The sequence below is a fragment of the Perognathus longimembris genome, chromosome 23 (genome assembly GCF_023159225.1).
Source record: "Perognathus longimembris pacificus isolate PPM17 chromosome 23, ASM2315922v1, whole genome shotgun sequence".
Lineage (NCBI taxonomy): Eukaryota > Metazoa > Chordata > Mammalia > Rodentia > Heteromyidae > Perognathus > Perognathus longimembris.
The window spans coordinates 11,465,285-11,486,438 of NC_063183.1; the positions used below are offsets into that span (position 1 = coordinate 11,465,285).

At 52.2% G+C, this 21,154-nt stretch overlaps 4 protein-coding genes across 18 annotated transcripts in view; 2 read left to right on the forward strand and 2 right to left on the reverse strand.

Annotated features, from left to right (window-relative positions):
• Window positions 1-6,988, reverse strand: part of Clec16a (C-type lectin domain containing 16A) — a 150,871-nt gene extending 143,883 nt beyond the window's left edge. For 4 of the 9 annotated variants that reach the window (XM_048333043.1, XM_048333040.1, XM_048333045.1 and 1 more), the window contains exon 1: window positions 6,670-6,939. In XM_048333043.1, coding sequence (XP_048189000.1) covers window positions 6,670-6,749 — 80 coding nt within the window. In that variant the 5' untranslated portion in view covers window positions 6,750-6,939. Of the gene's footprint in view, window positions 1-6,669 lie in introns of all 9 variants that reach the window. The other 5 variants (XM_048333042.1, XM_048333047.1, XM_048333049.1 and 2 more) reach the window with 3 other exon arrangements.
• A 3,019-nt stretch (window positions 6,989-10,007) lies between these two features.
• Window positions 10,008-17,848, forward strand: Dexi (Dexi homolog). 4 transcript variants are annotated; one of them, XM_048331779.1, is made up of 3 exons: window positions 10,008-10,857; window positions 12,793-13,212; window positions 13,243-14,325. In XM_048331779.1, exon 1 carries the CDS (start codon window positions 10,455-10,457, stop codon window positions 10,740-10,742), a length of 288 nt encoding a protein of 95 aa, XP_048187736.1. In that variant the 5' UTR covers window positions 10,008-10,454; the 3' UTR covers window positions 10,743-10,857; window positions 12,793-13,212; window positions 13,243-14,325. The 4 variants fall into 4 exon arrangements, with proteins under 4 accessions (XP_048187736.1, XP_048187737.1, XP_048187734.1 ...); XM_048331780.1 differs by lacking the exons at window positions 12,793-13,212; window positions 13,243-14,325 and adding an exon at window positions 12,189-12,199 and having other exon boundaries at window positions 10,008-10,802; XM_048331777.1 differs by lacking the exons at window positions 12,793-13,212; window positions 13,243-14,325 and adding an exon at window positions 17,310-17,848 and having other exon boundaries at window positions 10,739-10,857.
• Window positions 17,849-19,136: 1,288 nt separating this feature from the next.
• The window catches only part of Ciita (class II major histocompatibility complex transactivator), a 30,820-nt gene continuing 28,802 nt past the window's right edge, over window positions 19,137-21,154 (reverse strand). For all 4 annotated transcript variants that reach the window (XM_048331768.1, XM_048331767.1, XM_048331769.1 and 1 more), the window contains exons 19-20: window positions 20,147-20,243; window positions 19,137-19,365 (exon numbers count right to left, since the gene is read on the reverse strand). In XM_048331768.1, the coding sequence (XP_048187725.1) occupies window positions 20,168-20,243 (76 nt within the window). In that variant the 3' untranslated portion in view covers window positions 19,137-19,365; window positions 20,147-20,167. The remainder of the gene's footprint in view (window positions 19,366-20,146; window positions 20,244-21,154) is intronic.
• The window catches only part of Tvp23a (trans-golgi network vesicle protein 23 homolog A), a 55,086-nt gene continuing 54,083 nt past the window's right edge, over window positions 20,152-21,154 (forward strand). The window contains exon 1 of the mRNA XM_048331774.1: window positions 20,152-20,228. Within this exon, the coding sequence (XP_048187731.1) occupies window positions 20,226-20,228 (3 nt within the window). The 5' untranslated portion in view covers window positions 20,152-20,225. The remainder of the gene's footprint in view (window positions 20,229-21,154) is intronic.

Genomic DNA, 21,154 nt, shown 5'->3' on the forward strand with positions numbered 1-21,154 from the left:
CTTGAACTGGGGGCTTCACACTCTTGTTCAGCTTTTCACTCAAGGCTTCACTCAAGTGTTCTATCACTTTAGCCACCTCTCCACTTCCAGTTTATTTTGCTAGTTAACTGGAGATAAGAGTCTCTTGGATTTGTCTCCTGGGCTGGTTTGGAACTTCATCCTCAGATCTCAGTTTCCTAAGTAGCTATGATGATGGACATGAGCACCTGGCTCTGCCTCTATTTTAAAATCACCTTTTCAGTGCCCACTGAAATACCTGTAAGATCGCCTTTGACATTGGCCTCAATCTCCAGCTAAATTTGGAGAGCTGCCTCCATAGCACTGTGGCACGGAGTGTCTGCAGCAACCCTGCCCCTTCTGCCCATGTCTCTTAGCCCTAAGTAAACTGAGGCTCCTTGCTGCGGGTATAAATGGTGTCAGTGGGCACAACCTCCCTGCTGAAATGCAACATGGAGCTGGATGTCAAGGCTACAGCCCTATGATATCACACTGTACCTGGCTTGTCCTGGTCCACACAATGTCCTAGCACCCTAGTTCATCCAGGGCTTTAGAAAGAGGCCCTTGACACACAAACTGGGAAAGAGCCAGATGGATTCAGATTTAATATTTTAACGCTGTATCTCATTCCAGAGCTGTGAGAGATCAAGTAACTGAATTAGCTTGGAAATCTAAACAGGTTAATGACTTTCTGCGTCAAAATGCACCACTCATTTCAGAGGCAGTGAAAACTTTTGACAAAAGCAGAGAGAAATGAGGGCTGCCAGCTGTGCGGCTGGGACCACTGCAGGAGTTGGAATTCATTTCTTTGCTGGGTGTATTTACGTAGCTGGAATTGTGTTCTGCTTCCCTGCAGAAGGACTAATCTTGATGCTCACATAGCACCTTGGGGCCAAGCTACAGGTACACAAGTGTCACAAGCGTCTTTCCCAGTCAAAGAAGCGACAGACCCAGAGACTGTGTTCCTGGTGGAGGCTCCCCCCTCCAAGAGCCAATCTAAATGTCCTAAAGTCTGGGGATGTCAAAGTGTCTGGGCAGCTAGGCTGGGGAGGCTGAGCTATCTGAGTAGAGCCAGTCTAACCCCTTCCTAGAACAGGAATACTACAGAAGATGCAAACCAGGGTGTAAACAACACTTTGCTTAGCCAGGCATTTACAGTAATGAGTGCCTCTGACTCAAGAAAACCACACAGACAAACAACAAGCCAAAAAGCCAGCAAAACACTCAGAAGGTGGTGAGGAAAGTCCTTCTGTGGGCCTGTACCCCTCTTCCACTACTGTGGAAGAGCCAACAGCATCTGTCCCCCAATGGCAGCTCTGCAGACAGAGAGGCCCTGCTATCAGACCCTTGTGCATTGGCCAGCCTCACTGACAGGGGAACTGCAGTTTGCTGTGTCTGGAGACCGAAAAATACAACCTTTTGCCAAAGTGCAACCAGCACCCTGGAGATTCATCACCAAGGACTGAGGCCATAAACAAGTCCCTCCTCCCCCAACCCTGCTTCCTCCTGAGTCTCCCCACTCACAAGTTAAAGCAGGGCAAGCAAAGCAGCCTGCAGCCTGCTGGCACCCCATGGAAATACAGTGTTTCAGAGGAGAAACTAGGGCCCCTGCCTGTCTCCATGGGCCATCTCTGAGCATGGCTACAGGCATTATAAGAGGCATCTCAGGATGTTCCCATTGGGGCTCCTCAAACCCTTCCCTGCACGTGCTGACTGGGAGTCGGAAGGGAAAAAACAGAACCACAGGAGGCTGGGGGCCTAGCATTCTAGCTTTCTTCACTCAACTCCACTTAACAATTGCTTGGGCATGGGAAAAAGGTGGGGGACAGTGGATCAGTTTGGCCAGCTCAGTGATAGGGCAGAGACCTCAAGATAGTCTCCAGGATGTCCCAACCTGTAGCCAGCCTGTGGCCAGCAGAATCAGGAAGGACTCCATGCAGGGTGGCTCCGATTAGGCAAAGGTGCTTCTGGTGACTCATCCCCCCACACACCCCCACGATGTCAAACCGAGACTGTGAGTGGGACTGGGATTGAGGTGCACTGAGTGGGGGCGTGGAGAATGCTAAGCTCCTGCAGACACGGGGACTGGCAGGAACTGTGCCAGGCCGGGGCAGCCGAGGAAGCTGCCATCAGTGTACATTGATACCAGGAAAGACTAAGATGATTTCTGAGGGCAGAGGACAAGCCTGAGAGCTGGGTGGTGGCTGCCTGCAGATGGAAGTCAAGGTTAAGGGCAGGAGGAAGCCTGACCACCTGCAGGTTCTAGTGGCCAGTCCTCGTGAAGAGCAGACAGTTTACAATAATGTATCCAGGGAGTGAGAAACATGGATGCTAGAGAAGACAGTGAGACTCCAACTGACGTGACTGCCATCAACAGAGCGATTTATTTGAAGGACAGAGCTAGATCTCTGGGTGGCAGGAAGGGAAGAGCAGAGCTCAGGTGTGGACAGCAAAGGTGCATGCAGGTAAGCATGGGAGGCAGAGAAGACCATGAAGGTGGATCACAGTAGGAAACTGCAACAATCCAGCCTGGACCTCCTAGCCCCTTCTCTCAAGTACAGAGGACCACAGAGCTCTCTGGTTCAAACCTGCAAGGGCTTTCCAGCATTTGCTCCTGATGCTCAAACTCCTTCACAAGGCTTAGACTTGACCTAGAGGGTGGCTGGGACCCCTTGGGTGAGCTAAGAAATACTCTGTAGTACAGTGCCCCTCAGTCTCAGGGCCAGGTACTGAGTGAACCAAAGCAGGTGAGCGCAGCCTGTGGGTGCATGCCCTGCTTCTTTGGTCACTGCCACTGCTCCTCCCACTGGACCTACCCCTAGCTCCCATCCTCTGTCTGCTAGCATGGTGGGGAAAGAATGCACCAGGACAGCTGGGACAACGCAACATCCACGTGCCTGGCCACAGGGACACCCTCAGGGAGTCACTTGCTCTGGAGACTCCATTTCTGGGCTTGTGCCGATATTCAGAAAAAGAAGCTCTCTTTTTCCCAGGCATTTCTGAGCCTGGAGCCTCCTAAGAAAGGAACCAAAGAGAAGGAACTGAGGAGAACGGCTCTGAGGAAATACCAAGGGCTGAGGGTGGACTCCAGCAATACACCCAACCTCTACTATGGGGTGCCCGCAGGAGCCGACCATCCCGACCTAAGACACTTGGAGCACAGCAAGCAACTTCTTCCAGCCTGTGGATTCACAGTCCCCTGTCAACAGGACATCGCAGCAGCAATCAAAGGACACCATAGCACAGGTCTGCCTAGTGCTAGGCTCTTGTCAGTTAATGCCACAGCCTTGACTCAAGTCTAGGCAATAAGCCACCAATGATGTGCAGCAAATAACCTCTTGTCTATTCCAACCTGCCTCCACAAAGCCACTAACCCAGCTCGGTAGGCAAAGACCCCAGGAACACAGTTTTTCATTTTTTAGCATAAGTAAATTCACTCCCATCTAGAAGGAAAACTGAAAAACACCAACCAACAAACAAAAAACTCTAAAGTGTTTCAAATATCTTCTTCCATACTGTCCTAGAGCACAAAAATGTATTCGGAACTGACACTTATCACTGGGAGGTGACCAGCTTGCCTAAGACTGATGATTTTACATGGAAAGTTCTGCTCCTCGTTCCTGAGCAGCCCTTGAGTGTTGGTCCCCTACAGTCAGATAAAGGCCAAAGCCCCATCTATCTTCAGCCTGGTCCCCACAGCTCGCAGCTCAACAAGCCACAAAATCCATCTATGATGCCCTCCCACATCTGTCTGTGCCACGTGGGGCCTCCTACCCATCCTTGGGGCATTTCAAGCCACAAAGCTCTCAGAAGGAATGCCACAGAATCCCAGATCACCTGCTGTGCCAGCACAGGACACATTGTAGTCACTGGCTCTCAGGCTGTCTCCCTCCCCACCCCACCCCCACCGGCCTGCAGATGCCCTCGGGGAATGAGCTGTTCTGTACCCAAGATGTTTACTATCATGGCCAAATGACTATCAGCATGACGCTGGGGTGGCACTGGCTGCGCATGGCACCCTGAGATCTTTTAAGCCTCATGCCACAAATGGCCAGGCTCTTCAGGCTGGATTATAGATGAGCGGATCAGCTTGATCAAGAATAGGCAGCTGGGCTGGGAATATGTCCTAGTGGCAAGAGTGCTTGCCTAGTATACATGAAGCCCTGGGTTCAATTCCTCAGCACCACATATATAGAAAAGGCCAGAAGTGGAGCTGTGGCTCAAGTGGTAGAGTGCTAACCTTGAGCAAAAAGAAGCCAGGAACAGTGCTCAGGCCCTGAGTCCAAGCACCAGGACTGGCAGGAAGGAAGGAAGGAAGGAAGGAAGGAAGGAAGGAAGGAAGGAAGGAAGGGAAGGGAAGGAAGGGAAGGAAGGAGGGAAGGAAGGGAAAAGAAAAGAAGAAAAAAATAGGCAGCTAATTTCCCCTTACCCGGACTGTGAACCTGACAAGGAACTTGAGACCCTGCCATTCCTGGTTGTGCACTGGCTGGCCAGCAGGGGTATCCTGCAAGCAATCAGACGCAAATGACTGGAAAGTTCCCCAAACTGGGCATGTTCCATTCAGAGGCAAGTGACAAGTGCCAGGTCAGAGTCGTCCTGCCTCTGGCACTATTTAGCTGGTATGTCACCTTCAGGCAAGTGACTTAAGCTCTCCGGGCCTTTGTCTCCACCTTTATAAGATGAGAGCAATAATGGACCCCACAACTCTCAGACATGTGAGGACTAAAGGAAGTCATCCACAGATGCCCTGAGCAAGACAGACCAAAGCACTGACTACACAGTTAAGGAATTTAGAGGGCTAGAGACAGGAAGAGTTAGGTGAGAGCCTGCAGGTCAGGGGTGCTGGCTCCAAGCCCAAGCTCTGGACAACCACAACCCATCTTCGCCAGCCCAGCCACTTCCACCCAGTGGGTAAATTCCTGAAATCCTTTAGCCACTCTCTCCTCCCCTGCCTCTTTCCTAGTCCTCATCCTTGCCTCTTGTTTCATCTCTCAAAACCACCCTGCTCTTGACTCTTGGGCACCCAGAAGCATGTTAAAAGCCTGCTCCATGCCAGAAAGAACAGAGCACTCCAACCCCCCAGCCCTCAGGTTAAAATGTGACACACCCCCAACTAGGTCCCTCTCACCCATCCTATCCACAGACCCAGTTTCCTTTCCATAGCTTCTCCACACACCCCCAACCCCTGCCTTTCAACTAACTTCCCATTAGAAACTGTGGTATTTCTTTTTCTTTCTCTTTTTTTTCATATTGGAGTTTGAACTAACATGTCCCGGCGAGTGCTCTACCACCTGAAACACACCTCCAGTCCATTTCACTAGGTCTTGTTATTTTTAACTAGGATGAGGTTTGGACTGCAAACTACCTACCTATGCCTCCCTCATAACTGGGATTGCAGATACGAACCACCATGCCCAACCTATTTCTTGAGATGGAGTCCTGTTAACTTTGTGCCTGGGCTGCCCTCAAACCAAGATCCTCTTGTCTCTACCTCTCCCATAGCTGGGAATACAGGTGGGAGCTACTGCACTGGGCCTGCCTGTTTCTTTGCCTGTTTCTTACCATCAAAAGTTTGCCTATTCCTCGGACCCTTTAGCACCCCCTTTCTCCCTATCAGCTTACTCTCTGAACTCACTCTCTTCAAAAGTTTCTATTTTCCATCACTCTCCCATTTGTTCACACACACACACACACACACACACACACACACACACACACACACACACACACCTCTCCTCAACTCATTCACTCTTTTAAATATCCACTGAGTTTATACTGTGTGCTGGGCACCGTGCTCCATGCTGGGAACAGAACTGTGAGAAGCAGGCAGCTCTTTGCTCTCTTGGAAGTATCAGTTCAGTAAAGGGGGGGGGCGGTGTTAGAGTAAAAAGAAAGTGGGGTAAGGGGGGAGGTGGCAGGACCGCCCATGAGACGGAGTGGTCCAGGAAGGCCCTGCTGAACTAATGAACACAATTACCAAGAGAACTGGAGGCTCAGAGAGGCGGGGTACTTTAACCAAGGTCACACAGCCATTAGGTAGTAAGAGTCGATTTGAATGCAGATCCGACTCCAAGGCAGTCTCTTCATCTCGGCACTCCTGCTTCCCCAGGACTTTTGCCATCTGTCCTCCCCAGGCTCTACTGCTGATGGCCTCTTGCTTAGATGTTCACCAGAAAATACATCCTTCCTTTTAACCAATGCCCTTTATGGAGCTTTCTGAACATTCTCTTATCCAACCAACCCGCCACATAATCCCAGGAGGCAGGTACAACCGAGGGCACTCAAGCCTGAACTGCATACATCTAGATTCGAACCCAGATCCGTCTCGTACTAAGAATGGGGGGAGGGGGGAGTGAGGGGAGGACTTTGGCCCCTCAGCTTGTCCTGCCTAAGAACTAAGAGGCCTCCGGTGGGCTCGGTCCGCGTCCACAGACCGAAGCCTCCTCCAGTTACTTTTTCTCAGGTGGGCACAGAGACGTGTCCAAGGTCACACGGGCAGGAGCGACGGGGTAAGGTTCGAACCCTGGGCCCCAGGGCCCTCGCTCGCACCCACCTCACCAGCGGCCCCGGCGCCCTCCGCTCCCGCCCCGGCGGCGTCCGGGGCCCCGGGACCCGCGGCCCTCCGCTCCCCGCCCCGCCCCCCTGCCCCGCGCCCGCGCCCCGCACGCTCACTTGAGGTGGTCCAAGGAGTGGATGTTGCGGGAGGACTTGCCGTGGCCCCCGCCCACCCAGCTCCGCGAGCGGCCAAACATGTCGGCAGCCCGGGCCCGGCGCTCGCCTCACGGTCTCATGCCTGACCAGCCGAGCGGCCCAGCGCTCGCGGTGGGAGCCCAGGTGGCGGAGGCGGAGGCGGCGGCGGCGGAGGCGGAGGTGGTAGGGGAACCGCCAACCACCTTCCTCCCCGGCCCACAGCCCCTCACTGACATTCAGCCGGAACCGGCCGTTCCACCGACGCGCTTTACGGCCGCAGCCACGAGGAATGCTGGGAAATGCAGTTCTCCCGAGAGGCCCTCCGCGGCAGGACTCCGTGGGTGGACTATAAGTCCCAGCATTCACCGTGCAACTTTGAAGGAAGAGGTGGGGCGAGAGGAGGAGAGGCACAGCTCCGCCTGAGTGGGCGGGCACGGGAGGCCTGTGGGCGGAGCCCTGAGAAGACTTCCTAAATAAGAAAGGTCCGCTCAGTTATTAACAACACCTAACTTTTGTGATAGGAATAAGAAGAGAACCTGGAGTGATGTTTCTTCCCTGTCATCCTAGCTACTCTGTTGGCTGGGACAAAAGGATAGTTTGAAACCATTGTAGACAATTTAGTAAGACCTTATCTCAAAATTTAAAACTTTGGCTGGGGATATGGCCTAGTGGCAAGAACACTTGCCTCGTATACATGAAGCCCTGGGTTCAATTCCCCAGCCCCACATATATAGAAAACGGCCAGAAGTGGCGCTGTGGCTCAAGTAGTAGAGTGCTAGCCTAGAGCAAGAAGAAGCCAGGGACATGAGTCCAAGGCCCAGGACTGGCCAAAAAAAAAAAAAAAAAAAAAAAAAAAGGAGGGAGGGGATATTGCATGGAGCATAATATTAAAGTATTAAGTTCTCACAACAGCCTTATGAAATGTGTAATGGCTTCCAAGGGGGGGGGGGGATCCCCCATCCAAGAGTCCACCACTCAGAGAGTCTCAAGTAAAAAAGATGAATTTATTGGGGAAGTTCCAGATGGACGGGTCCCAGGTTTCAGAAAAACATATAACACAAAACAGGACAGTGGCACAGAGACTTACTTCTGGAGAATTTCCAAGTACCAACAAACCAATTCAGTTCCAATGGAGGGCTGAATTGGGATGCCATGGGGATGAGGGATACAAGACTCGAGCATGTGGCACTGTGCAATGGCGCCTGAGCTGGCCTGCCCCTAAATAGGGTCAGGTCAGGGGGCTGGGTCACAGGAAGCTCCCAGTTCCAAGCACTTGATAGACAGGTTCAGTAACCTATAGGCCATGTGCCACCCTGTCTCTTGGGGTTCAGGAACTCCCATTACCTGGGGATAGGGCTTCCCTTCCTGTAGGAATCCAGGCACACCCATAAGAATTGGCGTGCAGATGGGGGGGGGGCACCATTGTTTACCAGGAGAGGGAATCTTCCCAGGCCTTTGAGCAGAGGGGCTAGGGAGATAGTGGAGATGGAGTCAGCTTCTGCCCTCTTTCGCTGGCCAGATCTGACCTCCATATTACAAAATGGATGCTATTATTATCCCTGATTTATCATCCACGGAACTGAATCACTGACAGTTTGACTGCCTAAGGTCAGGTGGTTAATGAGTGACAGAACTGGGGTTCAAACCCAAGAATCCTTATTTTCATCCCCCAGTAAACCAAAGCAGCATTAAGCCACTGATAGCCTTCTTTGTCCTCAAGCTTATTTCTTTTCCCAGTCCCATTTAAAGATACAGAACAGAAAGGTCTGCAAACTACATTGTACTAGAATTGAACATCTTGTACTTTCTGAGGATTTCTATGGTCTTCACCCAAAAATCTATGCTATTTCCAAAACTATCAGGGGGGAGGGGGAAGGTGAGGAGGAAGAAGAGACAGTGAAGACAGAAGGAAGGAAAGAACAACTTTTGTGAGCCAAGATATTTAAATTTCCCACCTGGATTGAAGTGGGAGGCTAGATTGGAGCCAAGACTTCCTTAGTGGTTGTTCAATAGTATTAGCAGAGTGGATGAATGAATGAGTGGTTCTAGGGAACTAGAAGCAAGCAGTACTAGTTTTCTCTACAATCCATCTAAAAGAGCAAAAAAGTTATGAAGAAGGGAGTGAGGAGAGAAGCGCAGTTTTAGCTAGGCCCTGGTGACTCACACTTATAATCCTAGCTAGTGGAGAGGCAAAGATCTGAGGATCACAGTTCAAAGGAGCCTGGACAGGAAAGCCTTTGATACTCTTTATCACAAATTAACCAGCAAAAAGCTGAAAATGGAAGTGTGGCTAAAGTGCTAGCATGTCAGCCTTGGGGAAAAAAGCTAAATGAAATGCTAGTTCCAGCCCTAGTAGTGGCACACACACACACACACACACACACACACACATACACGATTTCTGCGTTCCAAATGCAATCATCCCCAACAGGTTCCAGGGCCCACTTTCCTCATTTGTTAAAAGAGGCAAAATAGAATATCACCTTACCTGGCTCCAATTAAGGAATGCATGTTAAGTACCTAGCTCTGTGTGCACTTAGATGTATCACCTTAGGCAAACAGTCTCCTAAGGATATACAAAGATTGCCAGTGAGCAGAAGAACTTGTAGGTGGGACTGTGGACAACTTAGTTGTTTATTAAACCACCTGCATCACTATCATTATCATTATTAGCATGGATCACAAAGCAAAAAGAAATAATAAGCAACCTTACTGGCTGAAGAATTGACCTGTCTTGGGAAGACTTTGGTCTTCCCAAACCCAATAATGCAGAGTCCTTTCCAAGGGTGATCCTCCCAAGGGGCAGGAATTTGGAGAGGCAATTGATCTTCACCCTATGGAAACTAATTAAAAGTGATGTTTGGGAATGTCCCTGAATTTTCAATAGAAACATCGGGAGTTCCAAAGAAGACATGGCGGAAGCCCGGAATTTCCTTCAGCTGTGGTATCTTTAGGATTCCATCCAACTTTGATTTGCATTTTGGGCTTGTCCCCCCGCCCACCACCCTGCGCCCCCCAAATCCCGGGACTCGCAGACCTGAACAGACGCAAAATTGCGAACTCAGATCCCATCCAGAAAAGCAACTCGCAGACAGGAGCCCGCCCCCTGACAGCGCTGACCAATGAATGTAGACCAAGGCTGAACGCCCGCCCCTTGGGGGAGGGGCGTGGCTGGTAGATACACGCCCCCTCCCCAGGACAGTTCTGCCCAATGAGCGCAGGAATTGCGCGGGCCTATCAGCACAGGCAAGAAAGGGCGAGCCAATGAGCGCGGGGCCGCTGAGCAGGCGGCGCTCGGATACTAACCAGGAGGGCGGCGCGGCCGACGCAGCCATGGGTGCCGCGCCTGCGGGGACACCGAGGGGGTTCGAGGGTCAGCCGGGGCGGGCGGGAGGCCCGGCAGCCGGGACACGCTGAGTCGCGGTGGGAGGGGACCAGGCCGCAGCGCACCGAGAGAGCGGGACCGTCGCGGGGTCGCCTCGGAGGGTCGCACCTCCCCTCCCAGCGAGTTGATCCGGGGTGGGGGGGCCGTGCAGGCAGATCTGAGGGTGCACTGATCCCATCCTGCACGTCTTGGGGGGGTCACGGCGCATCTGCCGAGGCCGCCGCGGATCCCTGGTGGCCAGCCGGGGCCCGGCGCCACCTCGGTCGAGCCCCCGGGGCGACCCCCGCGGATGGCCGCGCTGCCCCCTCGCCGGCCGCTCGGGCGCTGCAGCGGCTGAGGTCGCCGGGTTCGCCCCGTGGCCGCCGCCCTCGCCGCCCCCTGCATGCCCGGCGCCCGCATCGCAGCCCACCTGGACGCTCTGGGCCCCCTGGCCTCGTACGTGCAGCCCCCGCTGCCGTCCTCTATGTTCTACGTGGGCCTGTTCTTTGTCAACGTGCTGATCCTCTACTACGCCTTCCTCATGGAGTACATCGTCCTCAACGTGGGCCTCGTCTTCCTGCCCGAGGACCTGGACCAGGCGCTCGTGGACCTCGGTGTGCTCTCTGACCCCGGCTCCGGCCTCTACGATGCAGACTCGGAACTCGACGTCTTGGACGGGTACTTGGAGTAAGGGTCTTGACTACTATCCCCCATGCCCTCCATGACCTGCTACTCTCAGCCGCCGCTCCTGGTTGGGGCGCTCTCTGGACTCGGATGGGACCCCAGGAAGAGGCCCTCCAAGGTCTGTAAGTGCCTCTTTGGGAGGAGGGTGGATTGGAGAGAGGGAAAGGAAGTTGTCCCCAGGGCAGACACTCATCCCTCGGCCAGGCTTCTGACTCCTGAGCCATCTCCTCCGGTCCTAATTTGGATGCCAGGAATGCCTGCCTGTCTTAGGCCTTCTGCTGGGCCTGGAAAGCTTCTCTCATCAAAGGGAACAGCTGTTGACAGGGGAAAACCTAGGGTCTAAATTATATTTGGGGGTAGTCCTGGAACTTGCTGCCATTGCCTCTAGAAAAAGTCTTTGTGCTCAATGTTTAGAGGTAGAAGTGTCAGCCCCCTCCCTCCCTGCCCCTCCTCAGCCTGTCTTGATGATGACCTTGGCTTTGGGGAAAGTCTCACTAGTCCTGAAAGGGTAAACATTTGGGGATGACAAAGATGTAAGGAGCCCAGGCACCGATCGCCTTTGAAACATAGTTCCTTGCGGAACTGGATGGGGATTGAGGACAAGGGGCCCAGGCCGGGGACTCTTCTGCAGAGAAGCCTGTACTTCCTTTCCCCTTGTGTCTGCTGCTGTTTTGGAGTCAGGTTTCAGGGTGGCCAGCGTCAGTTCTGCAGCTCAGATCTGCGGGAGCTGCCAGCTTTGCAAGCTGCCTTCCCAGAACCAGCAGACTGGCATTGGTGCCCAGGCTGGCTTTATCTGCAGGGTTTGTAGGACCTTGGGGTTTGTAGAGTCAGCAGGTGAAGAGACCACAGGATTGTTGCACTGAGATGTTAAGGTCCTGCTTCTGGACTTCCTCTGGGAGCTTTGTGCCCAGCGAGTGAGAGGTAGGGTGATGAAAGTCCAGGAAGGAGGAAAACTGGCCAGAGACACCTAAAGAGGAAGAGGGAGCACTTGGCTCTGATAAGAGATATGCCGGGGTCCACAGAGGGGTCTTGGGGCAGGTAGGACTCCTTGGCTGAAGACCCAGTGGGCCAGTGAGGCTGGAGTTCTGCCTGGCATGGGGCCTGAGGAACAATGAGAGGGATGCCTAAGAGGCAGCAGGGCCCCCTCTTTAGAAAACAAATACTAATACTACTCACCCCAGGCAGGCAGTTTACACCTATCCTGGGCTGCCAATCTTTTGCCAACATGCCCCTAGTCAGCGGTGTTAGTTCCTTCTGCTCCTGTAACCAGATACCATAGACTGAATGGGCTCAAACAACAATTTCTTTTTCACAGTTCTCCTAAGAGTACGACTGCCATTCACCAGGGAACCACCCCCACGACCTACTACTTCCAAAAGCCTCCTAATATCATCACATTGTGGGGTGAACACAAACCTTCACTCTGTTGCAGAGGGTGGTGGGGCTTGGGCAGGACCTGCTGGCAACATTGTTGGGGGTGGAGGGTAAAACACTCCAGTAAGACATTATCAAGATTTCTTGAGCTGAGCAGGGTCAAGTTCAAGGGGAGGCCTAGGCCAGCTGCTCAGCATTCTTCCCCAGCCTACCTGTGCCTTCCATACTTTCAGTCCTCAATGAGCCAGGCAGGCAACGTAGGCACCCTGGCCTGGGGAGAAAGAGCAGGAGGCACAATCAGAACTCAAGAAAGACCTGAGCTTCCCTTGCACGTTCAGTTTCCTCACACTAAAAACAGTTCCCGGTGCCCGAGATGTCCATGTCAACTCAGTGTGGGTCAAAGAAGGCCTTTCAAAGGGATGACGCATCCAGACTGACAGAAGGAGCCAGACACCATGATCTGGAGACAAACAGTCCAGGCAGAAGGAGCTGTTGGGTGCCAAGAACAGGAGATGGGAGAATTGGCTTGTCCACAACCCCAAGGAGGCCAGTGTGGCCCCCAGGAGGCGGCAGTGATGGGCAGCAGGGAGCCACGCCAGGCAGGAGCTGAGCAGTGGGAGCCAGTAGAAGGCTTGAGGAAGGGGAGGCCTCAATCCAATCCACATTTGCAAAGATTTTGGCAGAATGAGCCAAAGGGGTCAGTGTTTCAGCATGAAGCCAGTGAGGAGGCCATAAGTTGTCCAGCCAGCAGTGGCAGAGGCCAGCTCAGCGAAGATGGAGAATGTGGACAAGCTGAGGACACCTATCAGAGGCCAAATCCACATACCACCCCTGCTTCTAGAGCCTTTGACGGTCACTTAGCCACAAATATTGGTCCTTCTTATTCTGCTGAACTGTGTGCTAGTCCCCTGTGGTCCTGATATGAATCCGTCTCCAAGCCAGGTGCTTGACTTTCAGACAGCGCCTTGTGAGGAACGTCTTATTTTATCCTCTCCACTTAACAACAGCAACACTTCCGCTTCCAAGTAGAAACACTGGCATACTCGCAACCAAAAACCGAAGCCCAAATGCTTTGACTTTTTTATACATATATATACACATATGTGTGTATATGTATATAAATAGATAGATAGATAGCAAATGCTATTTGAGCACAAACACCAGGAAGTGTTTCTTGGGTTGCCCTTGACAAGCTTTCTGTGTGACCCCCAAGAAGTGGGGAATACCCCACCCAGGCCTGGGGCATGCACTCCTCCACCCCCAAATCCAAGCCAGGACAAGGCCTAGGAAGCCCAGACCTGGGGGTACAGGATCAGGTGGCTAGCCCCAGGAAAGCCACATGAGGAAGATGTGGAGATAGTTTTATTGAATCTGGCCTCCATGCCACTTTCCGTAGGTGGAGGGGGGAAGGTCGAATCTCTCTCTCTTACGGGTTCTCACCTGGACTCATGAACTGCACACAAAAGCCAGTCCAGGAAATGCTGGCAAAGGGCAAAGGACTTTCCAGGCAGTGGGGTAAAGAGGTCAAGTTGAAAGCAGCCTTCACTTCTACTCTGTCTCTCTTGTGAGTGTATGACCCATAAAATTCAGCCCCTATGTGTTTACTGAGCACCTACTTAGGAGGTATATAGGGTGGTTAAGAGCCAGGACCCTAGCTTCAGACTCCCGGGGTTCAGATCTCAGGCCTAGCTGCAACTCGCTGCTCCACCTCCTTTTTCAGTTTCCTCTTCAATAAACAGATCATGAAACTCTGCCTTGGGAGAAGACAGCACTTGGACTTTCTGGTGTATCATAAACAGCTTGCTCACATAATGCTGTGTTCATGGAGAAGTGTGTGTGTGAACACACACTTGGGAAAGTGTAAAAGTGCTCAATACACTGTGTATTTACACCCTTGCATGAGCAAAAGGACTACTCCCCCTCCCCCACCCCAAGCACAGGGAGGTCTGAATGTGGTCCAGACTTTGGCAGACTTCACCTGCTTTCCTGCCCTGGGACCGGCTTCCCACCACCCAGAGTTCTGGGGAGCCAGCTCTGTGGTTTGCCTGGCCTGTTTGTAGCCCCCTGCCCAGGGAAGGGGGACTTTATGAGGGTCTCTCAGAGCCTCCCTCCTCCAATACTAATTCACCTTGTGTCAGGCCTGTTTCATCTGTACTTTTTGAGTGTTGTTTTTTTTTCCTCCCAGACTAGGACTTGAACATGATATCAGATGCTTTTGTTTTCTTGGCTGGCGCTCTACCATCTGAGCCATGCCTCCAACCCCTCAAATGTTTTTGCGGGTCATGGAGCTTGAACTCAGGGCCTATGTGCTGTCCCTAAGCATTTTTGCTCAAGGCTAGCACTCTACTACATTGAGCCACAGCTCCACTTAGGATTTTCTGGAGGTTGACTGGAAATAAGAACCTTATGGACTTTCTTGCCCAAGGCTGGCTTTGAACTGTGATTCTTAGATCTCAGCCTCCCAAGTGTCTAGAATTACAGGCATGGGCCACCAGTGCCCAGCTTCTAACCAACTTTTACTTTTGAATAATTCCATATTTACAGAGTAATGTCAATAATGCCAACAATTCCTATACACTCTTAACTTGAATCCCCTTGCTAACATCTTGCTCGTGTGCACACAGCACTCTGTGTTCTTGGTGTGTGTACATTCATAGGTGTCTGTACATGCATACAGATGGGTGTACAACTATGTTTCAAAACCATTTGAGAGTGGGCTGTATACCTTATGCCCCTATTTTCCTGACTATTCCAGTCTGTTTTACTTTAGAACAAAGATTATATATATTATTTATATTGATATATATTTATATTATACAACTGTATTATAATTAATATAATAATTACAAACATGATTGTAATACACATATATCTCTACAGTGTACTTGATAGTGGATGCAGTCCTGGGATTATCTGGTCTTAATCTTTGTATACAGACTGTGTCATCTGCTCCACTATGGTCCCTTAGCAGTGAAAGGGGGGTGATGTGGGGTGCAGGGCCTTCCCCAGACCACCCTGGGCATTCACTGGGGGCCTTCCTCAGGCTGGATTGGCTGGGTGGCATTGGCATGCTGGCATTGTTTGTCTGGCCTTGAGTAAGCAGCCTCAGCCCGGTTTGGCAGGGATTTGTCCTCTGGGTTCGCTTCAGAGGATGCTGTCTTGACCAGAAGATGACAGGAGAGAGTGTCTCCCGGACACCCCATCCACGGGTATGGTAACTGGTGGTAACTGGCCACTCAGCCAAGGCATGGCTGTCACGTCTTTCCATCATCAAGCTATGATTTTCCCCATTATAGTTTATGTTGGATTGTGTTAGTTTTAGTGCTGCATTAGTTTTTTTAAAAAAATCTTTATAATGTGGGTTTATGTGTTTATTCATTTATTTTGTGCTGGGATCCAACACAGAGCCCGGAACATGCTAAGCTTGTGCTCCACATCTGAGCTCCACCTCCAGTTCTTGTGGATTTATTTACCTTAGAACCATCATCACTTGGTAAGAATGAATAAATGTCACCAGGCTCTAATGGCTTACCCCTGTGTTCCTAGCTACACAGGAGGCTGAGATCTGAGGATTGAGATTCAAAGCCAGCCTGGGCAGACAAGTTGGTGAGACTCTTATCTCCAATTAATCAGCAAAAAGCCATAAAGGGAGCTGCGGCTCAAGTGGTAGAGCATCTTCCTTGAGTGAAAAAGCCAAGGGGAGGGAGAGGCGCTGAGTTCCAGCCCCAATGGACCCCTAAGCAGCCAGCTTGCTTGCTGTGTATGTGATAACTAAGGCTAGCTCCTCTAACCTCTGCAGTTGCTGCTTAGAGCTTTGCAGTCACACATTTGGACTTATTCCAGCTCCACCAAGGCCTTGGATAAGCGGCTTTACCTCCCCAAGCCTCAGTTTCCTTCTCTTTAAGACAGTACCATACCTGCCTAAGAGCCTGGGTCAGTTCTATGGCGCTGACATAAATTCCATGCTCTGTGTTTGTAGCATGTCAGACCGGATGCTGGGTTCTAGTCTCAAAGCCTATCCCTCCCCTCGGGCTCCTTGCTTTGCTGGTTGCTGGCACCTCAGAGTCCATGTCTGGGGGAGCTATGAGGTCACTGGTACCAGGTGAGTCCACAGAAATGCCAGTGTCCAGCCATCACCCCAGCCCTGTGGGCAAAACTTCATTCCCCAGATTCCTTCCTGGCAGGAGGTGTAGCTAGGCAATTAAAAATAATTGCCCCTCCCACACTTGTGTGGCTTCCCCTGAGCACCAAAGGTGATGTTGGCTGGGGCAGGGCTTATTAGCTCCATTAGATGGGGAGGGAAACTGAGGCTTGGGGCCTCCATACACCCAGCTGTGAGGATGCCTCCTGGGCCTCCTGGCCGTGACACAGGCAGCCGCAGTGCCCCTGGCCTTCCTACCTTTCCCCTTTTCCAGGCCCAGCAGTTGTAGCCAGGGCAGCTGAGCCAGAACTGGTGGTTTCTACCATACTGCTCTTAGTGCTGCCTGTTCTATGGCAGGTGGCACCTGGCTTTATTCAGGTAGTGATGGGGGGGGGAGTGTCTTGATTTTAAATACTGTTCAAGCATCCCTAATCTGAACATCTGAAATACTAAGAAAAAAAATTTTAATCCCCTTTTGGCACTCATGGGGATTAAACCCAGGGCCTCCCACTTGCCAGGCAAATGCTGTTACTTGAACCATGCCCCCAGACTTTTTTTCTGCTTTTGGTTTTTCATATAGAGCTCATGCTTTTGTCCAGGCTTCCCTGGGATTTTTCCTCCTACGTTCACCTGCCAAATAGCTGAGATTATAGGCATGACTACCCTATCTGGCCCCAAAGTCCCAAACTTTTTGAATATGTACATGCTGCCTCAGTTAGAAAATAGGACTTCCACATCTGACTTCATGTGACAAATCAGTCAAAATGTGGATGTGTGGTAGAAAGTATAAAATTCAGGCATGGAAGCTCGGGCCTATAGTCCTAGCCACTCAGCAGGCAGAGATTGAGAGAATCATAGTTCAAGTCCAGTTTAGGCAAAACCTTGGCTAGACCCCATCTCAACCAACAAGCTGGATGTAGCCGTGTACACGGTCTTTCCCACTCTGCAGGAGGATTGCCTAGCTCAAACGCAAATGCAAGAGGGGTGGAGCTGGACTGAAATGTCCCCTTGCTGGCCAGTGCCTCCTTGCTGGTGACCCCTCCTTTGTCTTCTTGGCAGACCTGCTTCCCCAAGAGCCTCGGGCCAACCCAGCAGCTTCTGTCCTGAACCAGGAGGGGGACGGAGAGTTGGGACCACGTGCCAAGGCGAGGAAGGCCACGGGCATCTGGAGACTACACCCTGCCCCCGGGCTTGTGACTTCCTGCTGGTGTGATGTTTACAGGAACCCAGCCAGTTTGCCTGTCCTACACTTCAGCACCCCCTGCCTGTGCCCCTCACTAGAGCAGACCCCTCCAGCCGTGGAGGCACCGATGGGCCCTGGGCTGGGCATCATGATGAATGGGGTTGGGGAGTTTCAGGGAACCCTGTGGGGGCAGCATGGGGGCTGCAACGCCCAGGAGGTGGACTTCCAGTTTCAAGTGCTTGTTCTTCCTTAGCTTGGTAGGGCTGGGAACCCAGGCTGTGAATGTTGCCATTGTATATTGGCCAGAAATATATTTTTGAAAATGTGAGTCACACCAATACTTGATTTCGATAAACCTGTTAAAGCAATACTTAGGAGGCTGACTTGTTTCCATTAAAAATGTATACAGCTGCAATCCCTCTGGTGCAGGACCTGCCTGGTTTTTGTTTTTAGTTTTTCTTTGAACTTTAGAAGAGTGGAGCTTGTGATAAAGGGCAGGAAGGCCAGAGGCCCCTAGTCTGAGATCCAGTGGGATTCAGATTCAGAGTCCACCCCAGAAGGCTGGCATGGGAACCCCTACCTGGTCCCTGCCCAGCTCCTGCCAGCCCAACACGGCAGGCAGCCGCAGGGTATGATGGGAAAGGCCTCATGCCCAGATGGAACTGGGCCTGAATTCCACAGAGGAGACTTTGGGTGAAGGTGATTGGTAAGAGGGGAGGGAGGAACAAGGAGCGAGTGTGTCAGCTTGTAGCCTCTCCGGTTTGCAGAGCAGGCCTTCCACATGTGCCAGGTTAAGTGAAGACGGGGGAGCTGTGTGTGGTGATTCCTGTCTGTGGTTCCAGCACTCAGGAGGATCTTGAGTTTGAGGTCAGCCTGAGCTACACAATGTGTTTCAGACCAGCTTGGCAACAAAGCCAGATCATGAGTCAGGACCCAAGCCTGTCATCCTAGCTACTCAGGAAGCTGAGCTGTGGGAATCATAGTCCAGAGACAACCCTGGGCAGAAAGAAACCCCGTCCCTCTCTGACCTAGAATCAGCCAACAAAAAGCCAGACGTGGAGGCGTGGATCAAAGGCCGGGCGTTGGGCACAGAGGCCAGGAGGGCCAGCTCTAAGGTCTGGGCTGCTGACCCACCCCTCCAGGCCAAGGGACCTCTGCATGACTCTAAGCTGGCCCAGCTGAAGCCCAGGGCACAGGCAAGCTGCCTTGCTGTGGCCTGCCCACTGCCAGGTGTGTGAGCAGAACAGATGCACTCAGCCATGACAGGCAGGTGGCTTCATTCACATTCAACCCAGCACAGCAGGCACCCCAAAGGGAAATTGAGGCATAAACTCAAGCCCACCCCTGCCTGCCAGGTTTGAAAGGGAAGGAGAAGCCAGAGAGGGGCCAGCCATCTCCCTCCTCCAGTAGTGTACTGTTCACTGCTTCCTGGCTGTGGTCCAGTGTTCTGGCCAGGCCTAGCAGCTACCACAGAACCCCATCATATTTGGGGGCCAGCAGGCCAGGGCAGTCACAGGTCCCTTTAGAGTGCAAGTGGGGCCTGTCAGGGTGTGTGGTCGGAGTAAAGCATGGATGGACAGCACACTCCTGCCAGGCTGACGGAGGTCTAGGCAGGCAGACACATAGCTGCCTCAGTCTCTCCCTCCGGTATGGCCGTGACTGGCTGGGGAACCCTTAGGGAAGAGCTCTGGCCTCCGGGGTGAACCACAGTGGCCATCAGGTACCATCTTCTGCCAGAGCTTACATGAGCAGAGCGGAGCTGGCATCTGCCTGGGCTTGAAGGAGCCTGGAACCAGGTCTAGGTCTGCCAGCAGAGCCACATGTGGGTCCCTTCTGCAGCTGGGCAGGCCCAGTGCTGAGCCAGGGGTTCACGGGACAGCACCCAGAGAACAGCCAGCTGTGCCTGCGAGTCCTCAGTTCAAGGTCAGTGTCCTAAGAGAGAGGTAAGGCAGGAGCTTCAGAGGAGGCCTTGATGGGGGTGGGGGAGGGACTAGAAGGAGCACAGGGAGAGAGGACAGTCGTCTTCTTAGGGGAGTGGGAAACTTAAGTGGTGGGCAGTTTCTTAAAAGGTAAATCCAGGGACATCACAGTAGCCAAGAGGCCAAACCGCAGCAGGAATGACTGAAGTCAGAAGGAAGGACTTCCCAAGCCGGGTACCAGCGGCTCACCCCTATAATCCTAGCTACTCAGGAGGCTGAGATCTGAGGATCACAGTTCAAAGCCAGCCTAGGCAGGAAAGTCCATGAGACTCTTATCTCCAATAAACTCCCCCGCTCCAAAAAAAAAAAAAAAAGGCTGGAAGTGGAGCTGTGGCTCAAGTGTTTAGAGCCTCAGCCTTGAGCAAAAGAAGCTCAGGGACAGTGCCCGGGCTGAGTTCAAGCCCTAGGACGCAGCCAGAAGAGGAAGAAGAAAGAGGAAGGACTTCCCAATCACAACAACAGAAAAATAAATAAATAAAGGAAGTCAGGACTTCCCAATGCCAGACTCGGCTTGTTCTCCCCTCTCTGTCTGACCACAGGAGGGGCCTGGCCCGAGTCCCCGGATAAGAACTGCAGGAGCCCAGCTGGAGACAGTGGCTCCCTTCCATGTGTGGACCCCAGGCCCCAGCGCCCCAGGCTCCAGCCCTCCCTTCCTGGCTTCTGCTTCACAAGGACCCTGAGCTCAGGTAACCCAGGCTCCTCCCCTGTGGCACCCACCCTGGTGACCCCGTCACCTTGTCTGGGGCACAGCCAGGTCATCTCAGGCTGATCCGTGAGTCCAGCTGCTGCAAATGTTCCTGGACGCCAAAGGGGATGGTAGGTGTCCACATGCTGTGGAGGATGGAAGCCGGCAGACAGGTAAGGGGGGGCTGGGGTCCCCCACTCCTCCAGAAGCTTGTCCACCTTCCTTTTGGAAGGCCACAGACCACCATGGGAACAGAAGGCAGAGGCCTATGAGAGCCAAGGCCCTTTTCTGGTTACTGACTTGCTGTGTGACCTCAAAAACATTCATGACTGCTCTGTGCCTTCCTATAGGTTCTATAAGGTCTGCCCGTCCAGGCAGAAGACACCATTTGTAAGCAGCTGAGAGACACCTGAAACAGTGTAGTTGGGCATGGCAGTGCATTCATGTAATCTGGGTACTCGGGAGGTGGAGGCAGGAGGATCAAGGCTAGACTGCAGTACATAGGGAGGCTCTGTCTCTAAAGCAAAATTAAAACAAAAGGGCTGGGGGCCGGGGTCAACATATAGAACACATGCTAAGTATTTAAGAGGCCTCCGGTTCAATCCCACCTCCACACCAGAAAAGGTTTAAACTACTAGTGCCAGGTTGGACAGGAGACACCCAGATGACAAATAGGTGACAGGATTCTTCTGTCTGTTCTTTTCCATTCCTTCCCCTCTTTACATTCACCCAGAATGTGCAATACCAACCCCCACCTAATGGGGCACTCTGGTTAATCAGAATATTTATTTAGCACACAATTTCTTTTTATCAATTGACTATTGCACAATCAGCGGAACATTTAGTAAAACCTTTCATGACATCTCCAGTTAACCAGAAAAATGCTGGACTGGAGGCAAGGCATAAGGGGTAGAGTGCCAGATGCAAACAAGAAAGCCAGGCAAGAGCGTAAGACCCTAAATTCAAGCCCAGGTACTGGCAAAAAAAATACAAAAAAAAAACAAACCATGCCTTGACTACAACTTGTTTATGTCCAGTTCAAGGTGATTTGTGGCCC